General features: G+C 39.8%; 2 protein-coding genes across 17 annotated transcripts in view; both read right to left on the bottom strand.

Moving 5' to 3' along the window:
• The window catches only part of LOC121545880 (E3 ubiquitin-protein ligase HUWE1), an 85,276-nt gene extending 82,719 nt beyond the window's left edge, over positions 1 to 2,557 (bottom strand). For 15 of the 16 annotated variants that reach the window (XM_045209430.1, XM_045209436.1, XM_045209433.1 and 12 more), the window contains exons 1-2: positions 2,475 to 2,557; positions 1,518 to 1,592 (exon numbers count right to left, since the gene is read on the bottom strand). The gene's annotated coding sequence lies outside the window, so the exon portion shown is untranslated. Of the gene's footprint in view, positions 1 to 366; positions 486 to 1,517; positions 1,593 to 2,474 lie in introns of those variants that run through there. The other variant, XM_045209431.1, reaches the window with a different exon arrangement.
• Positions 2,558 to 9,118: 6,561 nt separating this feature from the next.
• LOC121545881 (histone lysine demethylase PHF8-like) overlaps positions 9,119 to 24,800 on the bottom strand; it is a 29,165-nt gene continuing 13,483 nt past the window's right edge. Inside the window, exons 18-21 of the mRNA XM_041856770.2 lie at positions 16,571 to 16,666; positions 16,253 to 16,362; positions 14,742 to 15,099; positions 9,119 to 11,365 (exon numbers count right to left, since the gene is read on the bottom strand). Of these exons, the coding sequence (XP_041712704.2) occupies positions 11,277 to 11,365; positions 14,742 to 15,099; positions 16,253 to 16,362; positions 16,571 to 16,666 (653 nt within the window). The 3' untranslated portion in view covers positions 9,119 to 11,276. The remainder of the gene's footprint in view (positions 11,366 to 14,741; positions 15,100 to 16,252; positions 16,363 to 16,570; positions 16,667 to 24,800) is intronic.

Below are 24,800 nucleotides of genomic sequence, written 5' to 3'. Positions count from 1 at the left end.
AGGATGTCAAAACATTCAATGATTAGAGGCAATAGAAAACAATACGTATCTTACGAAGTGTGTGGTAAACTAGCAAACTAACAAGCTATACTTTGGCTAGCCTGTAAAGACAAGTGAGCGATTCAACCACACCACTACCACGAGTATTTTCCCCATTCCTCAAACGGTTGAACACGCTGTTGTCAAATCTAGTGCCCGGCTGCAGGCCTCACCAGAAGCCCTTACTCTCCTCCCCTGCATCCTTACCAATTCTCAAATGTACACATTCCGTAAACACAACTCGCTAGCTGGCAACAGTCAGACCCGACCAGCCGTGAATTAATCTGTATATTCATACATTAATGAAATAATTATATTCTACCATACCTCCTCCAATATGCGTGAGGCGGATAAAAATATGCTCGCACTTTACCGCACACGCGCTGGCTAGCCTATTGGTTAGCTAGCCGAAACGTATAATATCTCGCTGAATCATTCCCCCATACGGGCCTAACGTGACAGAGCGAGTTTGTGGTGCATTTCAGAGTTTTTGTTGGGCAAATTTACGTAGCTACCTGTGATAGAATAGGGGCGTTCATTTCTCCCTCCCGCTGAAAGATGTTCATATTTCTGTGTAAATATCTGCTGCAAGTTCATATAAAAAAATGTATGTCCTTTTTATTTAATTTGTATTGTCACTGCAGAAATATTCAGGATTCGAATTCATGTGTGTTACTCAGTATAAAAATAAATTGTGGGGTGAAGATTTTAAAAATAAACACAGCCCCATTTGCATTTTCCAGAGTAAGTTACTGTCATGCACCTTTTATCTAGCTCCTATCAGCAACTGGAAAATCTCAACAACCAAAATGTCCAATTATTCTCTTTGTCATAAGACTTAGCCTAAAGAATTACACAACACAAGTCACCATTCGTTCATCCCATCATCCATCCACCCTGTAACTACTGAATAAGCCAAAACATCAGCAGGTGACCAAACATACTTTTGGCATTTTGTCAGGAAATACCATATCTCTGTATGTATACATCTACATGTATACATCTACAATTTATTAGATAAATGCAATTAACTATTTTTTCTCTCTTCTATTTACCTATGCAATTGCATCATTAGAGCCCAGCTCAGAAACCCTGCAGCAAAAAGGATAACCCCACTACTTGACAGGAGGATTTTAGAAGGCCAACATTGGTCTCTAGAAGACAGTGTGCCACATAAAAGCAAATCACAGGAAGAATCTTGATCTGGCATTACTGCTTACTGCTCTTTGTCTGACATCAATTAGACAACATTGCTATTCAATGTCTTTCTGACACCCAAACCAAAAGGCTTTTAGTTACAATTCAGTCAAATGAAACACGTAAGAATACAAATGCTCTCAAGTAACACACTAATTCTTAGTGTTAGATAAATATTATAATAATACAATTATAAAATGAAAATGACAAAATTGTCAAAAGAGTTTAATAATAATTGTAAATGGTAGTAGTTTACAATGCTACTACTAGTTTGTACATACCATAAACTGCTTCGGTTCACTAGCGCCATCATTTCCTCCTCCTCAGCATAGTTTTGTGTGGTCTCCTAAAACAATCTGAAAGCATAAAAACAAGCACATCTAAAAGGGGGATTTTGGACAGCTGGGGTCCCGGGGAGACATTCCAAACCTATAGATGAACAAAAAATTACTAAAACAATGGTAGGCCTATCTATTCAATGAAGCTGAAGGGTATGAGGGAACGGTCATAGCAGCAAATGGAATATTGGGCAGATTGTGAAATTGGATGAATATAAATCTACAGGCTCATGAGAAATTAAAAAAAAAGACTGGACATATTAATAACACATGACAACTCAAATGGTACTGACTAGTCCCACAATGTCAACAATACATAATTTTATTTATTTCAAATCCAATGGGCTGATCTGACCTAAATCAACTAACTGTTCGTAATACATTCACGTGGGCTCGCTGTTCTGCTCATGAAACAAACGACCTCTCGCGCAGTCAAAGGACCTGTCAATCAAAATACCGGCAAGTCATGTCCAGAGATAGCAGCAGGTCTCTTTTTACATGGGTGTCGGTTTCTTGGTAAACTTTCATCTGCAATCTCGACTAACTCATTGTAAATTTCAAAGTTAAGGGCATCTGCCTCTTGCAAATGCCTTTATCCCACACAACAGAAAATTCAGGAAACATGTAGCTTTTCACAGAACGCAAACTGCAGTGTGTGTACCGGTATGTGTTTCGCGCGTGCATAGCGCACCACAATGCTCTTTCAGTCCATGGTTAAATTAAAAATGGCGGTTCACACAGCAGAATGTCCGTACTTTAGCCGAAAACGACGCGCCATTCAGACCCCTGCTTAGCACTATCAAACACACATTAACACTATCAGTTTTTAAAGACTCCTAATTCAAACAATTAATCATACTATTGCCCAGTGTTAACGCAGATATGCATAGAGTTGCTTACCTAGATGCGTGTACATTTCATTTCTCCATCTTGCACTAGCGTCTAGCGAGCTGGGTGGATTTGAATCTCGCGAGAACAACTACGCTTCCTATTTTAGCTAGGCTAGCCTTCTGGCGAGGCACTCTCCGTGCCCGTCAAATGAGGCTGCATGAAAATGTTATTGGAATTTTTTTTTAAATGGAATTTCAGTAGGAAAACTTCGAATGGGATCAAGCAAGCAGTGATAGAAAAACCTCATTTTCTAGGCTCTTCCTTTCAAGACAAATACTACAAAATGATCTATCTATAGATGTTCAGTGCATTCCACATAATACTGTATGTGGGCGATTACTCTGATGGTCATAGTTGATGTAGTATTCAATAATCTTGAATAGATCTTTGGAATAGAATACATACTTGAACCGTTACTTTATTGCCCATCTTGTGGCACACGCGTTGAGGCAGTCACAGAGCAGCACCTCTGGATGGAGAGCAGTTTAGGGATTAAGTGCCTTGGTCAAGGGCACAACGGCAGGAAACTGTACATTGGGAGTGCTGATATAGGATCAGTTTAGCATTTTAGATAATGAATAAGATTATATAGACGGGGGACCTAAATCAGCACTCTTTGTGAATGAGCCCAGCCGCCCTCCGGTTACCAGCTGTAGACCTGTCTTTAGAAACAGTTCCTCAATAATTATGACCTGAGTCAGACAATAATATTGAAACATTCAAGACTGAGCTTTTAAAAATATCATTTAATTCAGCTTAATATGAAAATTCATTCATGGCAAAGAATAAACACCTGACATTCAATTCAGTCCATGGAATACAAATGCTATTTAAGTCCAGTTTCAAATGTGATTGAGATTTTTGTGATATTTTTCTACTGCTTGTGTAAATGTAAGTATCACCATTACAATAATAAGCACAATATAGATACAAAATAAAAACCCTGAGAGATATTGTGTGACCCACACTATAACAGACCATTGCAATATAAACATTGAGTAAATAACCATGGCTAGTAAGAGATACACTTACAGTTATTAAAAAAATGTAATATCATCTAATGACAAAGAATGAAAGACGGTACAGACCTATCCTCTGAAAGTCCTTGGTAGAACTGTTATAGGGAGGAAAGGAAACAAATGTATGTCCAAAATAGACAGGGGTGGGGTCTACTAAGCTAACATATGGAATTGTTTTAAGATCGTGATACCATGGATCATTTGTATTTTTAAACAGATATATATTTAACCCCTTATTTTTGTTGCCACAAAACTACCTCCATACTTCCATTCATTTGTATGGGTTAGCTTCAGACGAGTCCCGTGACACTTGTGGGGGTCATAGAGCAAAACGGAGAACACCATCGTGAGAGTCATCTTTCCATAGAGTGGTCATATTAGTTTGTAACGCTACAGACGTTTTTGTGAAAAGACCGGTTTTCGGGATATCTCACGGTCTAACCTTAACAAATATCTCTGTAGCTCCGCCACCTTCCACCGCAGATGCGGCAGGCCGACCTAGGCTGATGCGGCAGGCCGACCTAGGCTGATGCGGTACATTGAGACGCAGCCATGCAACAAAACATATCTCTCGTTTAAATTGACGGAATCTTATTGGGATTTTTTTTTAAATTATGTTACTTAGATTGACGCACAGGTGCATCAATAGACTCTTCAGGATTTTAATACGATGCAAAATGTTCCTTGTTATATCATTACGATAATAGCAGTCAGAACCATCTTGAGAACATACAGGTTGTGTTACCCCCTGCTCATCAGTTGCTGACGAATGCCAGATTTTACAACGCCTGGTTTGGTATTTTATGTATCAGCTAACCACATCATATGTTATAGCAATCTGGTGTCCGACCCCACAGTCGATGACGTAGCACGTAACTATTGGCTGATGCATGCAACGTCTGAGCAGGGGAACACGACCACAGGGTTGCGATTGTGAAATGCACATCAGTGTTGACACTACCGGTCCAGTTATGAAGCTGTAATGGTGTAATAAATCAGATCTGAGTTCAAATACTATTTGTAATCTTTCAAATACTTTGAGCATTTGCTTTAGCCTGCCTGTAGTCCCTGGTCTGGTGGGAAGGGTTTGAACTATTTTGACATATTCTATTGGTTCTATTGCAACAGGCAAGCTCAATTAAACACAGCTAAATTATTTTCAATTATTTCAAATAGTATTTGAACCCAGGTCTGGTGTAAGAGAGGTCTACCGTAGAGAAAATAGCAATACAAATAACATTAATGTAACAGTACTGGCCCACTAAATTAAATGGTTCCACTATTTGGCCCCGTACACACTCAAATTGTACAACACATTTGACACAACAGTTGTGATACAATGGAATGTTTTTCTACACAAAAATTATTACGGAAGCGATGTGGTAAACGGTATGGATAGGAGGAAGCACAGTGCTGCCCTGTTTAATGATGTATCGAAGGCTTTCGATACGGTTGACCACTCTTTATTAATTCAAAGATTGTCTGCAATCAGTATGGATCAGGTGTCATGTAGTTGTTCGAAAATTACTTGACAGACAGGACACAATGTGTTTTGTCTGATGGTGTTAAGTCCGGGTTCCTTGATATTATGAAAGGTGTCCAACAGGGATCGATTTTGGGTCCTGTACTTTTTACTGTCTATATAAACAATGGTCTATCTGCAAAAAAATGTAACATATACCTGTATGCAGATGACACTTGTGAATGCTATTGCCCCCACAGTTGACCAGGATCTTTCGGGCATCAATCTGCCTTCATTGCTTTGCCTTTGTTGAACTGAAATTGGTACTTAATGCTGGTAAAACCAAGTATATGTTATTCTACAAATCACATAAAAATGTATCTGATGATTTATGCATATATACCCCGCTTATAAATATATGGGCATCTGGATTGACGAAAAGCTATCTTTCAAAAATCATGTTGTTGAGTTAGTTAAGAAATTAATAATTAAAATGGGCTTATTTTATAGGAATAGGTCATGCCTTTCATTAAATAGTAGAAAACAAATCCTTCAGTCGACATTCATACAGGTTATAGACTATGGGGATATTGTCTATATGAATGCAGCTGCCACTGTATTGAAGCCATTGGACGCAGTTTATCATAGCGCACTACGCTTTATTGTGGCCGATAAGTTCAGGACACATCACTGCATTCTGTATCAGAAAGTAGGCTGGCCCTCTATGAAGTCTCAAGATCGATGCATTGCACTCTTTTTGTTTCTAAAGCCCTCCTGTATAAACTTCCGCCGTACCTTAGCCATCTCTGAGACCGGGTTTGTAACTCTGAAGAGATCTGCTTTTAGTTTTGTTTTTTTGCGCACCTTAAGTGTGGAACGATCTCCAATGCACTTTAAAATAGGAGGAATTGGTGCCTCTAGGGCAGGGCTGACCAACCCTCTTCCTGGAGATCTAATGTCCTGTAGGTTTTCAGTCCAACCCTAATTTAGCATATCTGATTCAGCTAGTTAAGGTATTGTTGAGCAGCTAATAAGTAGAATCAGGTGTGTTAAATTAGGGTGGACTGAAAACCCACAGGATGGTAGATCTCCAGGAAGAGGGTTGGGCAGCCCTGCTATAGGGCATTTCAGAAGGCTGGCTGTTAAAGGATATTTCTACTGAAGAATGTGTCTTTTTTATGATTGTGTATAATAATATATTGATATGTATTGTGCTAAACAGGGCTTATCTGGAAAATAAACCTTGGTCTCAGCATTGACTCCCTGTCAAAATAAAGTTTCAATAAATACAATGGTTGTGTAAAGACAAACTGTTGTATCACAAAATGATCAGTTGTATCATCAAATGCGTTGTACATCAGTTCAAGCTGAGTGTGTATGGGGCCTTTTTGGTACTGGTGAAAAACTGCAGAACACACAAGAAATTGTTACATTCATAATGTCATTGCTCACAAACAGGGAACTAACAAATGAGCCACGCAAAAGCACTAAAGCGAAACAGGTAGGGTTTTAAGAGGGATTTTCAAAGACACTCAACTGGGTCCTAAAAGACACCCACCATGAGTGCCCACTAAATTCGCCCCAGAAAAGGGAAACCACAATAAAAACCCACACCACCTTATAATGTGGAGTTAAAGGTAAGTGGCGCTAACCAAAAGGGATAACACAAGATAAAAGGCGTTGTTTTGACAAACTTAAAAGAGGAAGACATATAGCAGTCAAGTAATTCCAACAGATCTCCTACCAACTGGCTCTGCAGCTTTTTTTAAATATCACCTGCGCCCGCACAGGTGAAACTAACGACAGGTGCAACACATCCTGACAAACAAGGATGATTCCAATCAGTGTGCGTCACACCCATACAGAACCAACCTCAAAATCGAATTTCAACGCAAATTAAAAAAAATAACATAGCCTGGAACACCCTTAGTCAACAAGTATTTTCCATGTACTTGTTGGACAAGTCTGTTCACAACCAACAGAAAACTCCCATTTCACAACTTAAATGCATTACTTTCTCCAATATAAACATTTTGTTCACTACCTGTCAACACTCCAATACAATCATAAATCATATAACAAAACAGCCAAAAAAAATTGAAGTCAAAACAAAATGTGCGCCAGAACAAAACACTGGCTTAACGCTGAACAAAAATGTACTACACACCCTTGAAAGACAACCAGTTAACAAGTTGTCCTTATCACGGACATGTCTGATGTCAAGGGGAAAGAAACTCCTGCAATGTCCGTTGTAACTTTCCTTGTGATTTTCCTTAGTAGAATAACCTCAGGGAAACAAGTGGCAGCACACATGCTGGTTAAGAGAAATTGGTTACCACTCTGTTTTTGGCAAAGGACCAACAGTCCACCAGAACCCTGCTGAAAGGTTAGTCAAAAACAGATATAGGCTGCAAAGTTGCAACCGGCAGTTTGGTTCAGTTTACCCATCACCTGGCAAACGTGACAGGATTTACAGTAAACCACAACATCCTGTTCCAGGCCAGAAGAAGTTACATATGGTCATACGTCTTCTTTACCCCAAGATGGCCTGACATATTACCATCATGAGCCAACCTCGGTATCTCTTGTCGAAGCGTAACTGGAACGACAATTTGAGATACACTGGGCCAATCGTCTTGCCCAGAAGTGGCGCTGGAACGCCACTTCATCAGAACACAATCTCTGTCAACGTAACCCACAAACTTCAAACTCCTCCTCTGGATCGATCTCAGCAAAAATAGTGAAGAGTGAAGCATCTTTTCTCTTTTCAGCTGCTTCCTGGACATTAAAGTGTCAACTGTAGGGACCCTCTTCTTTCAGCGGCCCTACAAACTCACTCACCTTTGGGGTTTTCAAAGGAGCGGTCAACTCAGGAGGTTCACCGAAATCAGGACCACACAACCCTCTGACAGATCGAACTTGGTGGGATCGCTGATATCCTAAACACTACACTTGCTCTCTGCAATCTTCTTAGACATAGCATACGCTAGGAACACTCTAGGGTACTTTTCTGAAAACTGTCTGGAGTACTCCCACAATAAGAAACGTCTCTCTCGCTTTTATGTTTAAACTTAGGCCACAGAGAATGTATCCTTTCTCTCAGCAGTAATGACAAACTGGCAGATATGAAGAACCAGTTATCTGCCGATCCTTGTCTTTGGGCACTGGGGAAAAAGCCAAACCTCGTGGTAGGACTTCTCTGGATTGTTTTTTGCAATTCTGTCTTTCATAATTTACGGAACTTTTGTCTGTACGCCTCTGGGAACAACTCATAAGCCCGAAGGATAGCAGCTTTAACAATATCATAATCTGAATTTCACTGCCATTTTAAGGACGTTGCAATCCTCTCAAACAGAGTAAAATAGACATCCAACTCCTTTTCAGTGAAAGGCGGTACAAGCTGGCTGTTCCGACCAAGAGCAAACTCTGTTGAGGGTGCAGGATGGCCCGACTTGATTCAGAGTACTTCCAACGCAACCTCTTTTAATCGAATGACATGTTCACGTTACTGTTCTTTTTTTTTTACCGAATGGCCTGCTCAAACTAATTTCTGTTGCTCCAATTTTGGCTTTAGTTCGATCTCTCGCAATTTCACATCTACAGGGTATACTCTACCAACCGTAGGACCCTTTTCATCATCCTCCCTCTCCAGGAGGATTTCCTCCCCTCCACCAAAGCAGTATCGATGAACTCTGACTACCGCTTTTGAGTCGGCAGGTGCCACTTTGATGTCAATGCTTTGCAATAAGCAGATTCGCCTTTGTACATTAATCAAGTATCTCCCAAGTACGGTTCCCCACAAATGCTCCCAATTCAGTCTTTTTTTTTTTTTTTTTTTACCCTTTGAGTGTTCATGCAACTTCCAACTGCTTCGGAAAGATTTGAAAGACTACAAAAAACCTGGGACAAGATCCCGGACGAGCCCCCCTTTCGTTAGGTTCCCACTAAGACGAACTCATGACGTCGTCGCTCACAAAAAGGGAACTAATAAATGAGCCACGGACAAGCGCCAAAGCGAAACACGTGGGGTTTTAGGAGGGGTTCTCACACTCATGTGGGTGGCCACTGAAAGTTCACTAGCAACAAGAAACAGGGTCCTAAAAGACACCCACCATAAGTACCCACTAAATTCACCCCAGAAAAGGCAAACCAAAATAAAACCCCACAGCAACTTATAATCACAGCAATTTATAATATGGAGTTAAAAGTGGAGCTAATCAAAAAGAACACAAGATAAAAGGCTTAATTTAAAGAGGACGACTTAAACAGCAGTCAAACACTTCCAACATCTCTCCTGCCAACTGGAGCATTGGCTCTGCATCTCTTAAATATCACCTAAAGTGAAACTAACGACTAATTAACGAGGCAACAGGTGCCACACAACCTGACCAACGAGAATGACTGAAATTAGAGCGCGCCACACCCACACAGAAGCAACCTCGAAATCGAACGAGAGAAAAAAACAAAGCCTGTAACAAAATGAATAAGAAAAACAAAAGTATATTCTATCTCCTCCAGGCCAATGATTTTCACGTCTAACATATACATTGACACAAGACTAAATATAATTAATACTAAATTATAAAACATTAACTTCATTATTACATTATAACAATACATGACCAACTAAACAGAATTACATAATTATTACTGCATACAAATAAAAAGTCAACTTTTGAATATGTCATACATTTTTCCAAATGACATGTATTATATACAAGGTATGTTAAGCAATAACAACAAAAAGACTTCTCCTTTGAACTATATAAAAACAAAATTACAACAATGGTGTACATATCAGAATCATTATCAAATCCCTTGCTTCCCAACTTCAATATCATTACATAAAACTACAACTCTGTATGTCTATATGTGTAGCACATTCCTTATATAAAACGTCATTCTACATCTGCCTGCGTCCCAAACAGCACCCCATTTCCGAAATAGTATGCTACTTTTAACCAGAACGCATTGAGCCCTGGTCAAAAGTTGTGCACTACAGAATAGGGCGCCATTTGGGACGTATTCTACAACTGCTGGCTCAAGTCTATAATACTAAAGACTTGAATACAAACCATGGTGGATTTGAAAATGATTAGGAAACAGACTCTTCATATCATGACAGTACTGCTTTGACCGGCTGGCTATATAAAATCAAAAATATACACATCTAAAAACACAGAACTTCATCCAGAAGTGAGTTAAATGTAGCTTGGGTACCAGTCTGTTTGTGACATGCCATGACAAGGAGTGACATGATGGCACACAGACTGGTACCCAGGCTAAGTTAAATGAATACAATAAAAAACACAAGTGAAATCTTTCTTGAGGTCATTAGCACACTGATAATTTCTTTTTAAATATCTACAGAAATTCTGGTGAAGGGATCCCCTTTCTAAAAGATTTGGTTGCTATCTACATTGGAAAAATAAAAACCTGGGTGGTGAATTAAAGTAATAACCTAGGTTTTGTAGAAATAAAAAAGTAAATTAGAGGAGTTGAAAGTGAGGTAAGAACATAGTTGTGAACACAGAACTGTAAAGGGGGTGAATGGGAGGCAAGCCTACTAGCACATAATACATATAAAAAGCTATCTAAAAGTAAGTAATCCAAAACTACATTAGTTAATCTCAAACAGATTCAATCAAAATCATTAGAATGATTTCATTTCTAAAAATCCCATTTGGTTGAATTGTCTGGAAATAAATGTATATTTAAAACATTCACCACTTCTGACTTCAAGCACACCCGCCCACCTACCCACATAGAGAGACCCATGTCAAGTGAAGAATGGGTCATATTATTGGTTACATAATAAACTTTTTTTTTAAAAAACTTTTTTATTTTATTTTTACTATAAATGAACTACAATTTATTTCAGAAAATGTTCATTGCCAATTTGATGAATACATGCTTCTTGCATGTAAGTTAAATGGGTTCAATGACTAGATAGATCATATACCAATTAATTGATCCATACATGTTCAATTGATTAGAGCGGTGCAAGACCAACTAAATGTTTACATGCTTCTCAATATAATGTATATATATTCATATCAAAGTATGAATAATACCAAATGTGAAAGCAGAGTACCAAAGTAGAATGCTGACTATTTCAGCGCTACAAAACAGCTATATAGATTCAATCAATTCTGAATTATTAAGAGAACATGAGTGGATGACAGGTGTAGGTGAAGATATCAGATGGACAAAAGTTGAATTATAGATTAAAAAATATAAACAGTCTCTCTTAAAGCAGTCACATCTTTCAGGTCCTCTTTAATTTACATCCATCTGTCCTCCATCCGTCCATATCTCCCGAAGCACCTCTCACAGGAGAAGCTTCCCATTGCGGTGTATTTTCAGAATCTTTCCTAGTCTCTGTTTTGCTGTTGCAAGTCCTTTCTTTGGACGTTTCCCTGAGATGGAGGTAGAAGGAAGGAATGAGGCAATGGGTAAGAAAACAGTTTGTCACATTTGTGAATCCTGTTCATTAGGCACTAAATGGAGGAAAACAGACAGAAACAGGGAGGGATTATCTGGACAGGTCATTTTCATTTTCCGCTCTGAAATGTTTTCTGTTATGTGCCCTAATGAACACAACTCACAGGGGTTAAGGCAACAAAAAAATCCCATGACTGAAACTTAAGTTGATCTCAGATCGATTGTCTGTGGGGCCAAGTTAACTTCCGCTTTCATGTAAAAAAAAAAAAAATCATGACCATCATGCTTTTAGGGAAAGAGGATCATTTTGTACATGCAAACTGCTAGTTTGACCAATTCCAGTCCTTTTCAAATTGGATAAAAAAATTAACAAATTATTTAAATAAGAATGAAAAAAATAAATCCATATGACAGAAATCCATTGCAGTGACGGAGAAAGAACTTTAACCCCTGAACTTATGTCTATGTGCTGTGAAGTTACCAGTGTGTTTCTACAGTCATTACCAAAATTATTTGCACCCTTGATAAAGATGAGCAAAAAAAGATAACACAAATACTTAGGGCAGTGACGATCATGACATTTTGGATGACGGTAATTGGTCAGCCAAATGACTGCTGTCACCGTAATAACTGTTTAGGGAGGGGGGCACATTTTCTCCTCTCCTCCGCAACTGACCGCATATGCTACCATAGAAATATAATTAAAAGAACAGGCGTCCTCATTCTATGATGGCATAATGTGTGGACTGGCGGCCATAGATGTGGTAAAGGAATCATTGGAACGCAGAAGTTCCATTGACCAGTTTGGCGAACATTCAACAAATCTGATCTAACAAAGTGGATATTCGCCAAATCTGACATGTTTTCTGTATTGTAACAGGCCCAACATGTGCTTACTTAAGTCCTATTTGGATATATTTGGCTGTTTTCGCTGCATAACATGTAGAAGTTGTCCCTTTTCTAGTTTAGAAGAAGTGACTGCTAAATGCTAACTCCCGTTCGTATAAGCTGGTTAGCATAGCTATCATACAGAAATCGTTGATGGTGGTCAAAATCGTTTTTAACTGTAATGTAGTTGATCGGTAACGATGACATGAACATGTGTTTGGGTTGACATCCATACAAGCATTATACTCCGATTTTTTCCTCAACATAGTGTGAAATACGCATACAAACAATAGCCTAAAAGTAGACTAATTCTGCTGGGGGGTAATGAGGAGACCCGGGATCTTTCCCCCATAGCCCTTTACCCCACGCGTTTCCATGGCAATTCCATTGTTTTGGTCTAGTTTGATTGACCTCTTTACCACATCTATTGTGAGTGTACCCATAAGTAAAATATGTGCTAAAATATGTGCTGTGATTTGCTGATTCAACTCAACTGACATTACAAAAAATACATTCCATTGCATGAGCCACATCAGTTAAACATCATTTGAATGAACATTCTACATTACCATGGAAGTTATTGCATCAATACCAGGCAGCCATTGCAAGTTTACCAGTCAAATTGCCAGGGTTAGATGTTGCAACCCTATTCAATTCATTATATTTCTATGTGTGCTGCTTTTTTAGACAAAAAAAGTTTATTTTATTTTTATGATGTTTGAACTATATTGTGTATAAAACAAAAAAGGAAAATTACACTGAACAAAAATATAAAAGCAACAAGCAACAGATTCAACGATTTTACTGAGTTAACAGTTCATATATGGAAATAAATAAATTCATTAGGCCCTAATCTATGGATTTCACATGACTGCATAAAGATATGCATCTGTTGGTCATAGATATCTTTAAAAAAAGGTACGGGTGTGGATCAGAAAACCAGTCAGTATCTGGTGTGACCACCATTTGTCTCATGCAGCGTGACACATCTCCTTCGCATAGAGTTGATCAGGCTGTTGATTGTGGCCAGTGGAATGTTGTCCCACTCCTCTTCAATGGCTGTGCGGTTGCTGGATATTGGCGGAAATTGGAACACGCTGTCGTACACGTCGATCCAGAGCATCCCAAACATGCTCAATGGGTGACATGTCTGGTGAGTATGCAGGGCATGGAAGAACTGGGACATTTTCAGCTTCCAGGAATTGTGTACAGATCCTTGCAAAATGGGACCGTGCATTATCATGCTGAAATATGAGGTGATGACAGTGGATGAATGGCACGACAATGGGCCTCAGGATCTCGTCACGGTATCTCTGTGCTACCAATCATTGACAGAGCCCTCTGTTTACAACGTGGTAACACGTGGTCTGCGGTTGTGAGGCCGGTTGGACGTACTGCCAAATTCTCAAAAACGACGTTGGAGGCGGCTTATGGTAGAGAAATTAACATTAAATTCTCTGGCAACAGCTCTGGTGGACAATCCTGCAGTTAGCATGCCAATTGCACACACTCTCAAAACTTGAGACATCTGTGGCATTGTGTTGTGTGACAAAACTGCACATTGTAGAGTGGCCTTTTATTGTCCACAGCACAAGGTGCACCTGTGTAATGATCATGGTGTTTAATCAGCTTCTTGATATGCCACACCTGTCAGGTAGATGGATTATCTTGGCAAAGGAGAAATGCTCACTAACAGGGATGTAAACAAATGTCTGCACAAAATGAGAGAAATAAGCTTTTTGTTCGTATGGAAAATTTCTGGGATCTTTTATTTCAGCTCATGAAACATGGGACCAACACTTTACATGTTGTGTTTATATTTTTGTTCAATGTTTTTTATTTTATACTTTTTAACAAGTAATATGTTTTCTCTCAAAAAGATAGAGGTCAAAACTATTGGCACCCCTATTTTCAATACTTCGGCACCCTCCCCCTTGCGAGGATAACGGCACTGAGCCTTTTTCTAAAATGTTTTATGAGATTGGAGAACATATTGGGAGGGATCTTAGACCATTCATCTATACAGAATCTTTCCAGATCCTTGATATCCTTTGTCTGTGCTTATGGACTGCCCTCTTCAATTCAAACCACAGGTTTTCAATTGGGTTCAAGTCCGGACTGAGATGGCCATTGCAAAATGTAGATTTTGTGGTCAATTAACCATTTCTTTGTGGATTTTGATGTGTGCTTGGGGTTATTGTCTTGCTGGAAGATCCACTTGTGGCCAAGCTTCAGCCTCCTGGCAGAGGCAACCAGGTTTTGAGCTAAAATGTCCTGCACTCTTTGGTGTTGAAAGAAGGATGCATATACAGAAAATAACCCCATAAGGTCAATGGCATCATGAACTTTACCCAGTACCAGGACATTTTTGCCCAAAACCTTGTTGTCTCAACCAGGAGGCTGAAACTTGGCCGCAAGTGGATCTTCGAGCAATACAATAACCCCAAGCACTTATGTACTTACCTCCACCAGCTCCAGCGCTGCCGGGGCTAGCTTGCCCAGCGGGGGAGGCTGCCGAGGGGGAGTAAGTGCTGCTGTTCTGGGGGGAAAGGGAGGGTCGTCTGGAGGTGAGGAACACCCCAGGAGCCATAGCAGCACTCCCTCTGGGGCCCCCAGGGCCCGCCGTGTACTCATGGTCCAGTAGGCTGGCAGAGTAGCACTCCACCCTCTGCTCAGGGCTTAAGTCAGGGGTGGGAGGCTCCGGGGCCAGAGGGGGGGAGGGAGGGGACGGCTCGGCCTGAGGTGGGGGCTGTAGTGCGGCAGGAGTGGCAACAGGGCGGGGCTTTTTGGTGTACTTCCTCTTGGTGGGTTTCTGGATCTCCTGGATGAATAAACAATATAAATATTAGACAGCAGTTGACATTCAATCATGTTCCCTAGCTCCTCAGAGGGTAGCATCTCAACATTTGGCTCTCATTTGAACGTTTTTGGTGATTGTCTCATCTATTTGAATGTGTATAAGATTTAGTAAAGGGCACTACCGCTACCTGCCCTACCTCTCTCAGAACATTAACTTGTCCCAAACTGCCCCCCAACATACACTATACATTATATACAAAAGTATGTGGACACTGCTTCAAATGAGTGGATTCGGCTATTTCAGCCACACCCGTTGCTGACGTGTGTAAAATCGAGCACACAGCCATGCAATCTCCATAGACAAACATTGGCAGTAGAATGGCCTTCCTGAAGAGCTCAGTGACTTTAAACGTGGCACCGTCATAGGATGCCACCTTTCCAACAAATCAGTTCATCACAAATCTGCCCTGCTAGAGCTGCCCCAGTCAACTGTAAGTGCTGTTACTGTGAAGTGAAAACGTCTAGGAGCAACAACGCCTCAGCCGCGAAGTGGTAGGCCACACAAGCTCACAGAACGGGACCACCGAGTGCTGAAGCTCGTAGAAATCATCTGTCCTCAGTTGCAACGCTCAATACAGAGTTCCAAACTGCCTCTGGAAGCAACGTCAGCTTGAACTGTTTGTTGGGAGCTTCATGAAATGGGTTTCCATGGCCGAGCAGCCACACACAAGCCTAAGACCACCATGCGCAATGTCAAGCGTCGGCTGAAGTGGTGTGAAGCTCGCCGCCATTGGACTCTGGAGCAGTGGAAACGCGTTCTCTGGAGTGATGGTTTGTTGAGATCGGTGTGGAAGAACTTGACTGGCCTGCACAGAGCCCTGACCTCAACCCCATCGAACACCTTTGGGATGAATTGGAACGCCGACTGCGAGCCAGGCCTTATCGCCCAACATCAGTGCCCGACCTCACTAATGCTCGTGGCTGAATGGAAGCAAATCCCTGCAGCAATGTTCCAACGTCTAGTGGAAAGCACTCCCAGAAGAGTGGAGGCTGTTATATCAGCAAAGGGGGAACTAACTCAATATTAATGCCCATGATTTTGGTATGAGATGTTGGACGAGCAGGTGTCCACATACTTTTGGTCATGTAGTGTATTTCTCCTCCTCTCATCTCACCTGTTGTGCCAGTTTGGCAGCAGCTGCAGCAAGGCCAGTCTCTACAGAAGCCACTCTGGCCCCCTCCCTTACTGGGCGCTCCTGTTTTGGCAGGGTGGGTGTTACCCGGGCTGAGGGAACAAGAAAATATGTTAGCGGAATTAATAAATGATTGGTAACACTTTATTTGGAGAGTTCGCCTACAGATGGTTTCTAGATGTTCAACTAAGTATCAACAAATGTCCATTGCTGTCGGTTTGGTCATGAAACATGTCCACTGTCTAACATTCAGTGACTTTAAGTTGACAACCCATTGAAAAGGGGTTGAGTAGTGAGTACCTTTGGGGCTCCAAGGAGTGTCGTCCCAGTTTTTCTTCCGCTTCATCTTGGCCTTGTTGGCATGGTCCTCCTCATCAGACTCTAGGGAGGGATAGACTGAAACACACACAGGGGTTGGTTAGGAGGTTGAGCAGGCAGGCAGGATAATGACTGTGACATCATTGGATCATTTAGTTTAGTATCCATCATAGTGTCTTGATTAGACCATGACTTAGTTCCCAGGTGAGCTAAACCCAATGTTCGTGAGTTAAAAAAAAAATGTTTTAGGGGGTAGATCAGCTTTAATATTGCAGATAGATTGTAACTTCCATCAATGTAATTGTCTGCATCACTTCCAATCCCCCATATGTTTCCCCTCGAAAATATATATATATATATATATATATATATATACACACACACATTTCCATTAAAAAAATATATTTCCCTTTATTACTTTCCAACCCCACCACCCCTTCCCTAATTGGAGTAAACTAGTGAACAACAACGCTTAGGCCTCTACTTCCAGCTTATACATACTATATACATTTTATGGACACAGTCAATTTTACAATAATTCTATTTTGTTTGTTTTTACTCCTGAACTTCCTCTACCCTCAACCTCTCATTTTCATGATGTCCATCCGGTTTGCTTCTATATGCCATATCTTTCTAACTGTGCTCTTTCACAAAAGCTCTCAACCTATAACCTATATACTTATTATGGACACAGTATGCTTACATTATTTGATATCTTGTTGCTATTAGTTGTTATTAGTCCCATCCTTCAACACTACCCATCTATCTCTTAACACCATCCATATTGGATTTCTATTGGCCATATATTTTTCAACTATACTGTGATGTTTTATAAGAGTTCTGAACCTTTCTATTCTAATTGTTTCTACAGATTGTAAATTGAAAATAAACATTTTTGCTAAAAGTATTATTAATCGATTGACTATGACTTTTCAGATCACCCAGTAATGCTTTCTGCAGGGTTAGCTCCAGGTAAATATTGCAATCTTTTAGCCATTCCTGGACCTGTGTCCAAAAACAAGCTACAAATGGACAGTACCAAAACAAATGATCTAATGATTCTGTCTCTTCGCAGCAAAATCTGCAGAGCTGGGAAGATTGTATCCCCCATATAAATAACATTCCATTGGTAGCAACATTTTTATATAATACGTTTTGAATCCGGCGTCGTTTTGCGTATCAGTTCATAAACACTATGCCATGGGATCGGTACGTCAAAAATCTCTTCCCAACTATTTTGCAATCTATATGGGATGGCTGTCAATCCTTTACATTTACATTTACATTTTAGTCATTTAGCAGACGCTCTTATCCAGAGCGACTTACAGGAGCAATTAGGGTTAAGTGCCTTGCTCAAGGGCACATTAACGTCATTTAGCAGACGCTCTTAGCCAGAGCGACTCACAAATTGGTGCGTTCACCCTATAGCCAGTGGGATAACCACTTTACAATTGGGGGGGTAGAAGGATTCCTTTATCCTATCCCAGGTATTCCTTAAAGAGGTGGGGTTTCAAATGTCTCCGGAAGGTGGTGAGTGACTCCGCTGTCCTGGCGTCGTGAGGGAGCTTGTTCCACCATTGGGGTGCCAGAGCAGCGAACAGTTTTGACTGGGCTGAGCGGGAACTATGCTTCCGCAGAGGAAGGGGAGCCAGCAGGCCAGAGGTGGATGAGCGCAATGCCCTCGTTTGGGTGTAGGGACTGATCAGAGCCTGAAGGTACAGAGGTACCTTTGGTCCTTAAATAAAACTGGTATACTTTGTTATTTCTCACAGTTTTCTTGAACCAATTATATTATTTAATGCAAGGCCGACAGACAAGTTCCTTACATTTTCCCCCTTCCACTTTCCTCTTCCATTTTTGCGATAATGCTGCAATTATTTGGTTGTAATTTTGGGTAGAGCAGACATTTCCATATGTTTTTGTTAGCTGCATGTGCGACATAACTCCACCAGTCCTACCGATGATATTCTTTACGAAGATTATACCTTTTTTAAACATTGTGTAAAAAAATTAATGTTTTTTTATCAATTAGTATATTTGAGTTTAACCACAATATTTGTTGCATGATTTGTTCTGTCGTTTCTTGAGGATTAAATTGAAATTGCAACCAACTTTCTATGGCTTATTTTAGAAATAGTGATATTTGGGAGATTATTTCCTTTTCAAATAACTGAAAGTGTGAGGTTGTAATCTGAATAAAGGTAAAAAGGCCATTCTTGAACATTGGGTGAGACAATCTTACTAATTTGCTAGAGAACCAGTTCAGATTTAAGTATAACTTTTGTATGACTGAAGCTTTTAGTGATAGGTCTAATGTTTTAATATTTAATAATTTCTGTCCTCCGAATTCATATTCATTATATAAATAGGCCTGTTTAATTTTGTCTGGCTTGCCGTTCCAAATAAAATGGAATAATTTTTTCACATATAATTTAAAAAACTGTTCGCTAGGCATAGGCAAGACCATAAGCAAATAGGTAAACTGGTATAATACTAAAGAGTTAATCAAGGTGATTTTTCCACAAATTGACAGGTATTTACCTTTCCATGGTAGCAAGATCTTATCTATTTTTTTAAAAAAATATATTTATTGGAGTGAGATCATTTATTTCATTTGGGATATGTATTCCAAGTATATCCACATCACCATCAGACCATTTTATTGGTAAACTACATGGTAATGTAAATGTTTTATTTTTTAGTGATCCAATACGTAATATAGTATAGTGGTTGTAATCCAGAGAGGTTAGAAAATGTATCTAGATCCTCTATGAGGCTGTGGAGGGATTCAAGTTGTGGATTTAAAAGAAAACATGAATCATCACCGTTGTTTTTAAGCCCTGGATTTCTAATCCTTTGATATTATTGTTGGATCTGATTTTAATAGCTAACATCTTGATGGCCATGATAAATAGATATGCCGAAAGTGGACAACCTTGTTTCACTCCTCTTGACAGTTTAAAACTTTCTGAGAAATAGCCATTATTTACTATTTTACACCTAGGGTTACTATACATGATTTTAGCCCATTTTATAAGAGATTCTCCAAAATTGAAATGCTCCAAGCATTTATATATAAACCCCAGTCGTACTTTAACAAATGCCTTTTCAAAGTCTGCTATGAATAGCAGGCCTGGTTTCCCAGATTTTTCATAGTGTTCTATTGTTTCCAATACTTGTCTTATATTATCTCCAATGTATCTTCCATGTAAAAAACCTGTCTGATTAGAATGAATAATGTCCGACAATACCTTTTTAATTCTATGAGCTAGAATTTTTGCATCACAACACTGAAGTGTAAGGGGCCTCCAATTTTTTTAATGGACTGGATCTTTGTATTTTCCACTTGTATCCTGTTTCAGTAATAATAAATCAGACCTTCTTCTTGAGTGTCTGATAATCTACCATTTACCATTTACATAGGAGTGGTTAAAACATGCTAATAATGGTCCTCTGAGTATATCAAAAAAGGTGTGGTATACCTCAACTGGTATGCCATCCAACCCTGGAGTTTTCCCGGACTTAAAGTCTTTAATTGCATCCAGAAGTTCCTCCTCTGTAATTTCACCTTCACATGAGTCTTTAACTTTACATTATCAATAGAAAATACATCTCTACAATTAGCTTCAGTTAGAGGAGATGGAGGCGACTGAAATGAAAACATATACTTAAAGTACTTTGTTTCCTCCTTCAAAATATAATTTGGTGAATCATGGGTGACTCCGTCATTTGTAACCAGTTTCAGTAAATTATTTTTGGTTGCATTCCTATGCTGAAGATAAAAAAATAATTTGGTGCATTTTTCCCCATATTCCATCCAGTTTGCTTTATTTTTATAATATATTACACTTGATCTTTCTTGAATAAGTTTCTCAATTTATTTTTGTTTTTCCTCTAATTTATTCTGAGCCTCTATGTTACAGTTTTTATTGCTATCTATCTGTTCTGTTAGACCTATTTCCTTTTGTTAGTATGGTGTCACGGTTTCGGCCGAGGCTGCCTCTCTTCCTTGCTCGGGCAGGCTTCGGCGTTCGTCGTCTCCGGAATACTAGCTGCCACCGTTGCATGTTTCTATGTTCGTTTGCTTTTGTCTGATTGTTGTTACACCTGTTATCGTTTAGTGTAATTAGTGTCCTATAAGTTCTCGTTGTGTTTGTCTAGTGTTGTGTGTTATTGTTTTCACTGTCGTGCGTATTGCTTGTGTCTCTACAGTTTGCTCGGTTGAGCTGCTCTCCATTTGTACTTTGGAGTATTTTGTCGCACGTGTTTCGTGCGCCCGTTTTATTTCGCCTGCGTGCGGAGTTTCTCGCCTCAGGGCATTTGTTTTCGTGCTGTGCTTATTGCTAAAACCCCTAAAGTCTTTTGACTTACTTTGTGCGTCCTGCGCCTGATTCCACCACCACACCCACCTACAGCTACTCTGACATATGGACTCTTTTGACCTAAATTGCTTTTGTTTTCGAGATGAGTACTGAATTGCATGGCCTCTAAAGGCACATTTAAAGGTGTCCCATACAATAAGGGGATTTGCTGTACCTATGTTATGTTGGAAAAAATCAGTTATGAATTACTCTGTGCTAGTTAAAAACAAGTTATCATCCAATAGGCTTTGATTACATTTCCAATATCCTCGCCCACGTGGAAATTCAGTAAGAGTAATGTATATGCCAATTATGGTGCGACCGCATTCTGTCCCCTATCAACACTTTTTAAACTTTTGGTGCCAACGAGAATGACATAAGAAAGAAGTCAAGACGACTAGCTTGATTTGAGTCTCCACCATGTATATCTCACTAGATCAGGATATTTAAGCCTCCATATATCTACTAGTACTAATGTATCCATGACATTCATGATTTCCTTAAGCGCATGAGGGTGATTGTTTGTAGTGTGATTTCCTTTACGGTCCATTGAGCTATTTAAAACGGTATTATAATCTCCCACCATAATAATAGAGTCTTGAATTGCTTGCAGGGTTGATCATTTATTATATATATTGTCAAAGAAGTGTGGATAATCATTATTTGGTCCGTAAAGGTTAACGAGCCATATCTGTTTATGGTCAAATAACATATTTAAAACAATCCATCTACCTTGCGTATCTGTATTGACAATTTGCACATTCGGATCGAAATTACTGTTAATTAATATCATCACTCCTTTTGAGTTTCTTTGCCCATGGGAGAAGTATATTTTGCCCCCCCCCATTCCTTTTTCCACGCAACTTCATCTAGAATTGTTGAACGAGTTTCCTGTAAACAATAGATATTATATTCCTTCTCTTTGAGCCATGTAAATATTGTTCTTCTTTTGTTATCTGCTACAATTATAACTGGCTATATTTATTTCAACATTTACCATAATGAGATACAAGTTTCAAAACTATTTATCATTATATATGTTTGTAAATTTACCCATAAAAATACCATAGTGATTGAGTGTCCATATAGCTGTACCATGATATTTGCATTGCTACTATGTAACCCTCCAATTGTTCTCCACTAATTCCCCCGCTAAAGCCCCTCCCCGTCCCAAGTTGGGCCGTCATCCCAGTGATCAGCATACCACCCCTGTCCCTCCGGATCCCTAGGGCCCCGAGGCCAGGACCCATCCATCGAAAACAGCACACAGTGCCACCCACAAAACAGAAGCAGGTCAACCGCCAAAAGCATTTCCAATGCTCTCACCTCAATATATATGTAAACTTCCGACTTACATTTTTACATTTACATCATTTAGCAGACGCTCTTATCCAGAGCGACTTACAGTTAGTGAGAGCATACATTATTATTATATATATATATATATATATATTTTTTTTTTTATTCATACCCCCCGTGGGAATCGAACCCACAACCATGGCGTTGCAAACGCCATGCTCTACCAACTGAGCTACATCCCTGCCGGCCATTCCCTCCCCTACCCTAGACGACGCTGGGCCAATTGTGCGCCGCCCCATGGGTCTCCCGGTCGCGGCCGGCTATATATACACACAGTTGAAGTCGGAAGTTTACATACACCTTAGCCAAATACATTTAAACTCAGTTTTTCACAATTCCTGACATTTAATCGTAGTAAAAATTCCCTCTTAGGTCAGTTAGGATCACCACTTTATTTTCAGAATGTGAAATGTCAGAATAATAGTAGAGAGAATTATTTATTTCAGCTTTCATTTTTTCCATCTCATTCCCAGTGGGTCAGAAGTTTACATACACTCAATTAGTATTTGGTAGCATTGCCTTTAAATTGTTTATCTTGGGTCAAACGTTTCGGGTAGCCTTCCACAAGCTTCCCACAATAAGTTGGGTGAATTTTGGCCCATTCCTCCTGACAGAGCTGGTGTAACTGAGTCAGGTTTGTAGGCCTCCTTGCTCGCACACGCTTTTTCAGTTCTGCCCACACATTTTCTATAGGATTGAGGTCAGGGCTTTGTGATGGCCACTCCAATACCTTGACTTTGTTGTCCTTAAACCATTTTGGCACAACTTTGGAAGTATGCTTGGGGTCATTGTCCATTTGGAAGACCCATTTGCGACCAAGCTTTAACTTCCTGACTGATGTCTTGAGATGTTGCTTCAATATATCCACATCATTTTCCTTCCTCATGATGCCATCTATTTTGTGAAGTGCACCAGTCCCTTCAGAAAAGCACCCCCACAGCATGATGCTGCCACCCCCGTGCTTCACGGTTGGGATGGTGTTCTTCGGCTTGCAAGCAACCCCCTTTTTCCTCCAAACAAAACAATGGTCATTATGGCCATTAAGTTCTACTTAAGTTTCATCAGACCAGAGGACATTTCTCCAAAAAGTACGATCTTTGTCCCCATGTGCAGTTGCAAACCGTAGTCTGTCTTTTTTATGGCGGTTTTGGAGCAGTGGCTTCTTCCTTGCTGAGCGGCCTTTCAGGTTATGTCGATATAGGACTTGTTTTACTGTGGACATTGATACTTTTGTACCGGTTTCCTCCAGCATCTTCACAAGGTCCTTTGCTGTTGTTCTGGGATTGATTTGCACTTTTCGCACCAAAGTACGTTCATCTCTAGGAAACAGAACGCGTCTCCTTCCTGAGCGGTATGACGGCTGCGTGGTCCCATGGTGTTTATACTTGCGTACTATTGTTTGTACAGATGAACGTGGTACCTTCAGGCGTTTGGAAATTGCTCCCAAGGATGAACCAGACTTGTGGAGGTCTACATTTTCCCATGATGTCAAGCAAAGAGGCACTGAGTTTGAAGGTAGGCCTTGAAATACATCCACAGGTACACCTCCAATTGACTCAAATGATGTCAATTAGCCTATCAGAAGCTTCTATTTTCCAAGCTGTTTAAAGGCACAGTCAACTTAGTGTATGTAAACTTCTGACCCACTGGAATTGTGATACAGTGAATTATAAGTGAAATAATCTGTCTGTAAACAATTGTTGGAAAAATTACTTGTGTCGTCCACAAAGTAGATGTCCTAACCGACTTGCCAAAACTTAGGTTGGAGTTTTAATGACTCCAACCTAAGAGTATGTAAACTTCCGACTTCAACTGTTTATATATATATATATATATATATATATATATATAGCTATTTATAAATATATATCTATTCAAATATCTTGCATATCTTATTTTCCAGCATTATCAATTCATATGCGTAATAATGTCGGCAGTTCATGCGTAGGATTTTAACCTATAACCCAGATTGCTATTGTATTACATCACATTTTTGACAAGCAATTATTATTTTAGCAAACAGTTATTGTGGTTCATCCTATATTCTCCCTAACATCCTTACCCCCCTTGCAACAGATGTGGGATAAACACACACGCACATACTCTAACACACCCAACCCCTTTCCTCCACAATCAACCATAAAATCAGATGCTCAACGGTTGTTACATCCCAGAGCCCAACTCAAGAAAGGACCTGATTTACGAATGCATATACGAATGCATATACAGTTCCAGCTGTTTGAGAAAGCATGCAAGATTGAGCAAAAATTGACAACAATGTGAAATTTGATTAATCTATTTAATCTATGTCAAGTCCTAGGTGATGGAGATCAGATCCGCCCTCTTCACCTGAGACACGAAACATTTTCCCAAGCATCTCCGTGCAGTCAGACCTTTGATTATTTTGTGCCACCTGGGCCACAATGATAAGCCCCCTCTCTGATTGTTAGTTTTAGCTCGCCTGAGGAACCAGTTTGGCGGAGGGTGCATAT

Source organism: Coregonus clupeaformis, chromosome 30 (genome assembly GCF_020615455.1).
Source record: "Coregonus clupeaformis isolate EN_2021a chromosome 30, ASM2061545v1, whole genome shotgun sequence".
Lineage (NCBI taxonomy): Eukaryota > Metazoa > Chordata > Actinopteri > Salmoniformes > Salmonidae > Coregonus > Coregonus clupeaformis.
Note: the sequence above shows the minus strand (reverse complement) of the source record. Positions and strands in the feature narration are given on the sequence as shown.